Here is a 9,906-nt window from a genome sequence, read left to right as displayed (position 1 = left end):
TTGTTGTGTCAGGTGCCTTTTAGGCACAGCTCATCCTGTCAGAGAAGAGGGTTGTGTTGATAACATCACCAATTCCCCAGAAAAGCCAGTTGGGTAGGACTCAAAAATCAAGAGGCACCCACAGGCACAGAGGAAATATTGATTGTGGGGTCTCTGCTCCTTTGTCATTTCCAACACCAATCTTTCTCTGCATCACAGAAATCAGATATTTCTCTTGTGGTTAAATCATTCTGGGACAAGGGCTGGACAAAATTGCTCAATGTTAAAAATTTTACCAGCACCAAAAGAGCATTTCTCTCTCCTAGAGCAGCCAGACCTGCTGGAAGTCAGCATCCATGATGCAGGGGCTCTGCTGGCAGGTGGCAGTGAAGATGAGCCTGGGATTCCTGTGTCTCTTTCTGGTTTTCAGCACAGGTAAGGACAATGGGCTGGTGCTCCCCAGAGGATTCCCCAGTATATTCCCTGCTGCTCCCACAGCCCCATTCCCACATCTGTGGCAGGTTTGGTTCTTTCCCCCTGTGCAGGGAACACTGAAGGGCTGGAGCTGCAGGGCTGGTGTCACTCCGCAGAGCAGAGCAGAGCAGGGGATGCCTGTTCCTAAATCCCATGCTGAGAATCTGGAATCAGAAAGGTTTAAAAGGAAAGAGAGGGAAGGGTTATAGAAGAGCTCCTACCACCTAGACTGTCAATTCAGATTTAACTTTGACTAATTGAGAGTTCTTAATACAGCTGATTAATACAACATCACAATTTATAAGCCTTGGATTATACACTGCCTACTGGGTATTTCTCCTTTGTAAACATACATAAAGGGGAATTTAGATGGGCTGAGATTAGCATGGCAGATTAGCATTTTCTAGCACTGACTCCTTTGGAGAGCCTTTGGGATTACTCTTAGGAGGCACTCAGCTCTCCTCCGGTGGGATAGGTAACCTAAATCTCCAACACATATCTTCAACTTGTCCTGCAGTCTCTCATTTACTGCTGTACACCTCAGCTGGTCACCAAGTGATCCCAGAAACCCAGTCCAATCTCCTGAGCCCAGTTTCAGCCCATTCCTCCTGCAACACAGCCCTTGAGGACAATCCTCAATTGCATGACTCCTCTGATTAACAAATATACACAGAGAACAGAAGATTTATTTGCATTTGGCCTTATTTTACTCTTTACCTTGCAGAAATTCTTGGTGCAAGCCTAGTGAAGATCTCTGCAAATATTCACTACTATATTTTTTTATTTTGATTATTGAAGGGCAAATTCAACAACTGTTTCTCAGTCTCTTTCTTCCCTTTGCAGCTTCGTGCCTAAGAAAAGAAAACGAGAAAGAGAAGCAATTGGCAGTGCTGGCTACTGCAGGTAACAGGCAGCACATCAGGAGCCCAGAGCCAGGGTGGTAATGGGAGTGGGAGGTGCTGTGCAGATGGACCCTGCTCCTGCAGAGTCTGTGAGCCCCAGCCCACCCAGTCCAGTCCCTGGCCATGTTAACAACTGTCCTTCCCAAAATCTGCTCTTCTCTTTTTCCTTTCTCTCCTTCCCAGCTCTTCATTCCCTTTTGTTTTTCCTTTTCTCTCCTCTATGCTGTGGACAAGTGCTGCTTTCAGCCCTGGGGTGCATCATGCTGGTTATAAATAGTGCTGATGTCATTGGAAAATTGCTCTTCTCCCCAAATTCAATTTTGTTCTCATCTCAGCTTTCTGTGCTTCTTTTTCTGTCCTGCTCTGTTCTTCCTCTCTCTGTCATGCTCACACACACCTTCCTCCCTCACACAGACACTGCACTGCTCTGCTCCTGCATGACTTTGTGGGAGGGAAGCAAAAAAAAACTCTTTGAAAAGACTTGGGAAAAGTCAAATAAGCAACAACAACAGAAATAAAACAAGATAAAAAGAGTGATTTGACTACAGCAAAATTTTTCTGTTGTAGCAAGCAGTATAGCCATCAATGCAGGTGAAAAACAAAAATCTATATTTTCATGCAGGTTTGGGGAAGGTGGACCCTTTCCTAGGCACTTTCTCTGCCTTTTGTGACCTGCATGGTGAGATCTGCTGCTCTGTTGGCAGCAAACACCCATTGCCCTGCAGGGGAGGGCACCAGCATGCCAGGGCTGGCAGGGTCCTGCAGCTGCTCAAGGACATGGTCAAGGGCACAGCTGGCAGAATTTTGGCTCACCATTTTACTGCTGCTGTATCTTGCTATTCCCTAGACTCATCTCCATGGTGGAATTTTACTTTCCCATCAGTGTTTTTTTGGTACGCCCCAAACGTGCATAATCTGCTCATTTTGATTTTCCGGTTCTGGCAGATTTCTAGCACACATGAGCAGTGGCTGCACAGCTGTTTCCTTCTGCCTTCATGCACCCCTTTTCTTTCAGAGCTGCCTGCAAAGTCCCTGGACCTGGCTGCCATTAACCTGACAGAGCTGGTGAACGGGATGCTGAGCACTGCACTCAGAGGTAAAGGGACACAGCTGGCAGGTCACAGCTGCAGCCCAGCAGAGCAGGAGAAAAGGCACCACAGGTGCTGGCAGGAGAAGCTGTAAACATGTGCTGTCAGCCTCCAGAGTTGTTTCCAGGAGCATGTTACCTCTGTGCATTTATCATGCAGATGGCTGTCTACCCCAGAGAACCTGAAAATTGGTGTGGGTTTATATATAGACACAATATAATTACTTGTGGGACGCCTTTCAAAAGCACTTTCTAATCCAGTGTACATTTCAATTAAAAGGAAAACAAAATCAAAAGGAAGAAGCAATGCAAATGATCCTTCCTTCAGTGGAAATGAGAATGGACTGGGTGTGAGGCAGCTGTATCATGCTGGCACCTTGGGAATCCTTTAGACACTAAATGAGCAGAGTCAAAACATGCTGTTCTCACCATTTATTCCCAGCACTAATAGCATGGACCTGTGTTTCTGCAGGTACCAAGAAACTCTTCTCTTTGCTGAGCATCACCTCTTACAGCTCGTTTGCCTTCCACAAAGTGTCAGTCACCATTTACAACAGTGAGTGTTGGCATTGCTCAGCTCTGCAGCAGCTTCTCTCCCACAGCCTGGGCCACAACACACTGATTTTTTTTTTTCCTCTATCTCTCCCTCCAGTCTCTAATGCAAAAAATATTGACCCTGGCAAGTTCCCTATGCACTACTGCTACTGTGTGAATAATGTGACAAATGACTTGACAGGTGGGTGCACAAAAGAGGTTGGCAATTGCATGTGCTTAAGCTGAATTATTTCCTTTGGAGCTGAAGGCTGTAGTCCGAATTCTGCAGAATTCATCCTTATGATTTCCACCACCACACTGAGGCCAACAGCCATAACTCACAAGGAGTGGCTGCTCTAATCCACAGCCTCAGGTGGCTGCAACCAGCCTGGGATGGAGTCAAGTGACTGGTGTGGTTTGGGTGGCAAAACCCTCCCTTTCCTCCTTGGAAATACAAATTGCAGCACAGGAGAGACAACCAGCATTATGTGGTACCTCACCTTGGCCACTTTTTCTCTCCTGAGAAAACCTAGAGGAGATGAACAAGGGTTTCTCTGCACCAACAGAGAAACTTCCAGTTGTTTTAATAACTTCTAGGTTAATAAGCCAGGTCTAATAAGCTCTCAGAGGCCCATAACACACCCAAGACAGTTCAGCTACCCTTGGAGGCATAAAAATCAGCAGGGTGGCTTCTTTGCAGTGTTGTAAACAAAAAGGTTTAATAAAAGGCAATATAACAAACAGAAAATCCGAGCCAGGTGCTAAATGTTCTTGCTCCTGGTAAAACACTTTACAAAAGCCCTTGGTTTCTTTATTCACGTCCTTTTCTAGTTAATTGTCCAGGCAAGACTTTTTGGCTTCTGTCTAATTAGCTATCTTTAAGTTTGAGGTGAAGTCTCCTGGGTCCTCTGAGGTGTCTTTTCATTTAATTGAGGAGAGAAACTTCTGGGGTTCTTTCCTTTTAAGGTGACAAAGGATAGTTTTGTCCCTCCATCAACAAGAGGCACACTCCTCCATCCAGTAACCTCAATGAGCCCAAGAGAAGGGAAAAGCAAGCACTAACATCTTCATAGAACTGTTGAATGGACTACAAAGTACTGTTGGGCAAACCCTTCACCTGAAATCCTCATTCACACCCCTGATTTCACAGAATTTAACATTTCAGGATGCATCTGAGTGTTTGGATTCTTCAGACGGTTAATGCAGGGGATCAAGAGTAGATCAGCAGCTGCAGAGCAGACTCCAAACCCTCTATGCCATACGTGGTGACCCTGCACAAGCCACAGTGGCTTTCATGGCTTTCTCTGGACCCACATATCCCACAGGCCTTGATGGATAATTACCCAGTTTGCTTTGGAGAATAACAGAGAAACTTTAATCTTTGTGTTGCAAATCCAGAATATTTTGGGGATTGGAGCATTCTCCAAAGCAGTAAAAATTCAGGGCTCAGGTCCAGCACTCCCTAAGTGAGAACAGTGACCTGTTACTGCTAGCAAGTACCACTAAAACACCATCAGCCATTTCTTGGGCTGACATCTGAATCATCAGGGTGTCTGAAGCAGACCCCAGAGGAAAAAATCCAATTCCTATTGGAAGGTCCTACACAGCAGACAGGCAATTACAGCGGGCAAAGCCTGCAGGCTTTAGATCTCCTGCATTTAAGCAGACTAAGTACAGCATTGATTTAAAATGTTCTCTTGAACACATAAATTCCACTTAAGTTTGCTTTTAGACACACATATTTTGGATATCATCTCTGAAATATACTTCTGAAAGTATTCTCATGGTTTCTTCCAGTCCACTCCAGGAAAACTTTTTAAATCTTAAAATATTTTAAGCTTTGTCTTGTATGAGCATATATCTAAAATATCATCACATATAAGAGTGAATTTTTGACTTGGCATTCATGATAGGATATATTTTCAATAATAAACTTTCTCTATTTGTTGTCTAGATTTTACAGCTCTACTTGTTGATATCATTGGAAACTCCACCAGTTATCTCACAGAAATTTTCAAATCCACTTCTATTCTCTCAGGTTTGCATTTCCTTTGAACATTTATCATTGTCTTATCTGTCTCATTTACTCCTGGCATGAAAACAACCACAAAAATGTGGATAAAAGCCTATTGCTCTTACTCAACAGCATTTTTGTTGCAACACACGGAACAAGATACATATATAATATGCATGTGTATAATATAGAGATGTACATGTTTCCATGTTGTTCAAATGTTTTATAATTAATTACTAAAGATTGGTAGGTTTGAGAATTATTATTATATACTGATATTGTGAGCAATTCTGATTCACAGAGAATAATATGGGCTATATTATCTGAAGATTTTTTTCCATATAAAAATGCTTGTAATTTAGAATTTTAATTAGATAGAAACTTTTTTCCTGAAGATACAAACATTTGGATTTGATGGTAGTTTGAGATTTTTGTCAAAAATTAGATCAGAAGGAACATACTTGGTCAGCTGCCATAGCCACATGCCATTTTTGTTTGTGCTTTCAACTGTTTAAGATAATTCCCTGTAAGGAAAACTGGTAACAATGATCTCTTTTATGTTTTTTTGCCTTTCAGTGCGTCAGAGCAATGACTCTGATTGTATATACATCTGTGTGATGGCAGGGCAGACAGGTAAAAGTTAAAATCATTCCACCCAACAATATTGCCCTAGTTTTCCTCAGTGATTATTTATACTGGAAACAAACTTTTTTTGATATTTGTAAGCATTTCTATTTGCAGGGAAAAATCTGTCTGATTTTTTGGAAATACTAGATAAGTCTCCTGTTATTAATTACACATTTTCCAGTAACACATCATCTGACCTGGGTAAGTACATCCTGGGGAATAAAAGGAAACAGGAACCTGAGTGAAAATCATGTTCATATTGCTCTTGCAATGAGTACTCCATCCTCATTACCATTACTATAAATATTATTTCATTTTTTATTATTGCTTATATATTTGCATAATATTATATATATGGTTATAGTTATAAGAATATTTTATATTGTTGAAAATTTAATACAGTAATTATATCATAAATGTCAGTAAATTTTACAAATCTTTAGATTATTTGTTACAAGGTCTTCAGGTGGAGCAACAAACAAAACCTGCCGGGATGAGAGCTTTTAGAGAATTCAGCATTGGGCTGGGGAGGGTCTCCAGTGCTCCTAAATCTAACTGGGTGCCTTCCATAGCTCTCAGCACAAATGAGCTCCTACTTTTACGTGAGTTACATTCAGAGTGGAGGTGAACACATTCAGTCATTGTTCTGTGTGGCTCCTCCACCCAAAACTGCTTTGCCAGTTTGAGCTGCACTTCATGTGCTCACCTTTCACTGTTGCCCATCACTGTCTCCCATTTTCAAGGACAAACTGAAATCAGAGGCAAGTTGTGTGTGCTGAAAGCTCTGGGATGTTTCTCTTTTCAAAACCAAACAAACAAAAAAAAAAGAGATGACACTTGGCCAAAACCCCTTTTAATTAGAAACAACAGCTGCTTCTATGGTAGCAGAATCTGATTTCTTTCCTTTCTCTCACACAATATGCAGTGGATAGTGAGTGCTCTAACCTTGTCTTCTCATACCTCCAAGACCTAGATTCGATTTTCTCAACTTTTGTGAAGTTGCAGGAAGACTCAGACAAGACACTGGATTCATCAGCAGAACATGTGTGGACATTTAAATGTGAGCAAATATTGTCAGACCTAAATTTGTGTTCCCCTTGATGAATGTCTTGACATGTGATGTTAGCTCCAAATGAAGGGTAGCATAAAATTTCTCTGAATCAGCAGATGATGCCAGTAATGCATTGAAGAGCTGGAGGATAGAGAAACTCTTGCGAAAAGCCATTTTACCAGAAAAAATAAGTTTTCTAAAGAGTCAGAGAAGAAGAGAAAAACTGATTGTTGGTTTGAAACCAAAAATAAGATTATTTAGACTATTTCCTCTTATTTTCTATGGGTTTTTTTCTGTATTATTTTCTATTTCTTTATATGACATTCAGTTGTACTTGAGCATTTCATAAACTTTAGTACATTTAACTTTGCTACAGGGCTACAAGACAGAAAAGTGCTGCTCTGCCCCATTTTGGAAGCCAAAAATCAAGGCTTTGCACCTGCTAACTTGTAGTAGAAATCAATAGAAATTCCGACCTTGACTTCATACATCCTTGTCACTGCAGCTGCATCTCTCTCCTACAAAATGCCTGCATTTCCTCTAGGCAGTCTGCTGTCCTTTATAAATATTTTTAATTTCCTAAACCACATGCCCACCTTTGTTATCTCTCATAGCCACGAGTGTCAGTTCTCAATCTGCAGCATCTTCCCTCCAGTACCTGCCTGCTCACCTTCAGACAGACAAGACCTTTCTCTCTTTCTACTATAGTGAAGCAGTTCAGGAAATTAAGCACAAATTATGTACTTAATTTCCTTGTGCTTTTAAGTACAAGGAAAAACCAAAACCCTGCAGGAAAATTTCAGTTTCTTTCTTTGTTTATGAAAACTCACACATTAAAATGTTGTCAATTAAAATTTCAAATATTATTGGAACTCCATGTGTTTCCGTACTTAAAACGAAATGGAGAAGTGCTTGCTCAAGTGCCAGAGAAGCACTCAAGGGGTAGATGGGATTTTCTGGGTGTATTTTAGATATTATTCTCCCCCAGTGTGTTGGAGTTGCTGGTGCCTGTGATGGTGTTCACAGGGGTCTGAGGATGAGGGAAGAGACGAGGATCCGACTCCATGTTTCAGAAGGCTTATTATTTCATGATATATATTATATTAAAACTATACTAAAAGGATAGAAGAAAAGATTTCATCAGAAGGCTAGCTAAGAATAGAAAAAGAAAGAAAGAATAACAAAGGCTTGTGACTCGGACAGGGAGTCTGAGCCAGCTGACTGTGATTGGCCATTAATTAGAAACAACTCTATGAGACCAATCACAGATGCACCTGCTGCATTCCACAGCAGCAGATAATCAATGTTTACATTTTGTTCTTGAGGCCTCTCAGCTTCTCAAGAGAAAAAAATCTTAAGGAAAGGATTTTTTAGAAAATATCATAGCTAGAGGTGCCCTTTCTCTGTCTCTCTCTCTCTTCTCCAGCTACCAGGACCCCTCTTGCCCAGAAAGGAGCAGGCATCCCCACCATCCCCACCGCGAGGTTCCCGCTGTGGCCAAGGACAGCTGGAGCCAAAGACTCGTGGTTTCCGTCACCCCACGTGGATGCTCCCAGGCCCCAGGGCATGGCCAGACCCTCCCTGAGCCCCGGGGGGAGCCTGGCCCCATCGCCGGCCCTGCAGCCCAGCGCCAGTGAGTATGGCCAGGAGCCTGGAACCGCCCTGCCCCACTGCTCTGGGCCTTGGCCAGGTGCCTCTGAGTGGAGCTTGGAGAGCCCTTCAGGGACGCCCCCTCTGGGTTACCAGTGAGTTCATTACTTTATTGCAGAAATGCCAAAATCAGCTATAGGTTCCATCCTGTAGTTTCTTGTCTTTAGGGGAAAAACCTGATCTTGCTTCCCACAAACACCTCTGCCACTTGGATCTTCCCCACATTTAGCTCCAAATTTGGTGAACAGACCTGTGAAAAAGCAATGTAGAAATGCTTCTTTTGCCTTCTTGATGCCTTTTTGAAACCCTGCCCTTCCCTAGTCCACAGGCTATTCAAGTTTTAGTCAAGTACAGATTTTTCTTTTTTATTTCATCCTGGCATTTTTATATATGTCACTGGCAGTACTGGGTGAGGGACTCTGGCTGTTGAGCTGTCTCATACCTAGAAATTCTTCTCAGTAGACAGATAAATAATGAATAAAAGGAAAGGTGTGTCTCTGTTCCCACAGCTGAGACGTCCATGCTTTGGATGCAGACAGTGTCTCCACAAGAAGCCAGCAAAGTGATGCAAACAGAGCCAGGTAAGACTGATCTGAAATAGCAGCAAAGTGTGTTTTCATAAACACTCTATTTATGAAATAGAAAGTAATATATAGAAATAGATGACTCATAATGTGTTTAAACATCACTGTCCATGTAAATGTTTACTAATGAACTGTGAGTTCAGGGTTGTATATTTTATTCCTTTTTGCTGCTCCTTCAATCAACCTGCCTTTTTGTTTTTAAGATGCCAAAGCAAGTTCTGTTCTTTTCCCTCCCCCAGATTTGCCCTCCACAGTGCTGTCTCTGCCACCTTCCTACCGACCTGGTGTGACACTGAAACTTTACTCAGCTACCAGTGAGTAAATGCACCTCATGCACAGAAACAGCAGTGTGTTTGCAAGTCATGCAAGATAGAAACATTCCCAGGCACAAAAAACATACATGGTTAATTAGCTTGTGATAGTTTATGTATGTAAACCACCCCAAATGCCCAAGGGACTGCTTCCCATCTGCTTGTGAATTGTGCACAGCTGCAAATTCAAGACATAGATAATATTGTGATGATAGAATAACATGGGTACTCTGTGGGGCAATTTTAGCACTGATTGTTTATCAGAGAATGCATTCTTATGTCATTCCAAAAGAAAATATCATGCTTTAAATCTTGTCATAAACAAAATTATGAAATCAGCTCATGCCACATGAAACCCCCAGAATTGTTCTGAATTTACAATACTGCAAACTCTTTCCTCAGCTAAAAAAGGATCATCATCAACTAGATTTTCCTGAAAGCTCAATTCTCATCTGCTTCTGTTTCTGTGTGGTGACTGTCCAGGAGAAGCATGGATGCTGGGTAGTGCAAAGATAACATATCAGCCTGGCCTCCAGGGATCTTCAATATACTTTAGGCTTGGTGTTTTAGATAAAACCAGAAGTGTCTGAGGAACTAAAATGCTGGGCAAATCACTTGCATTTTCATGGTCATCTTTTTAGCTCTTATAATGCTATTTAATTCTGAAATCAGTTTTATTTTTTCTCTCATCTT

The 9,906-nt window shown here is 41.8% G+C and overlaps 1 protein-coding gene across 1 annotated transcript; it reads left to right on the top strand.

The window, feature by feature from the left end:
- The first annotated feature begins 335 nt into the window (after positions 1 to 335).
- HHLA1 (HHLA1 neighbor of OC90) lies at positions 336 to 9,224 on the top strand. Its single transcript, XM_058808889.1, has 12 exons — positions 336 to 414; positions 1,297 to 1,356; positions 2,371 to 2,451; positions 2,915 to 2,998; positions 3,095 to 3,178; positions 4,931 to 5,014; positions 5,567 to 5,623; positions 5,732 to 5,818; positions 6,585 to 6,677; positions 8,095 to 8,301; positions 8,828 to 8,899; positions 9,142 to 9,224. Exons 1-12 carry the CDS (start codon positions 336 to 338, stop codon positions 9,222 to 9,224), a joined length of 1,071 nt encoding a protein of 356 aa, XP_058664872.1.
- The last annotated feature ends 682 nt before the right edge of the window (positions 9,225 to 9,906 follow it).

Source organism: Ammospiza caudacuta, chromosome 1 (assembly GCF_027887145.1).
Source record: "Ammospiza caudacuta isolate bAmmCau1 chromosome 1, bAmmCau1.pri, whole genome shotgun sequence".
In the NCBI taxonomy this organism is placed as follows: Eukaryota; Metazoa; Chordata; class Aves; order Passeriformes; family Passerellidae; genus Ammospiza; species Ammospiza caudacuta.
Note: the sequence above shows the minus strand (reverse complement) of the source record. Positions and strands in the feature narration are given on the sequence as shown.

Coding starts and splice junctions, on each gene's coding strand:
- HHLA1 (XM_058808889.1), top strand. CDS start 336: ATGATGCAGGGGCTCTGCTGGCAGGTGGCAGTGAAGATGAGCCTGGGA. Junction 1,357..2,370: donor GGCAGTGCTGGCTACTGCAG/GTAACAGGCAGC, acceptor CTTTTCTTTCAG/AGCTGCCTGCAAAGTCCCTG. Junction 5,015..5,566: donor ATCCACTTCTATTCTCTCAG/GTTTGCATTTCC, acceptor TTTGCCTTTCAG/TGCGTCAGAGCAATGACTCT.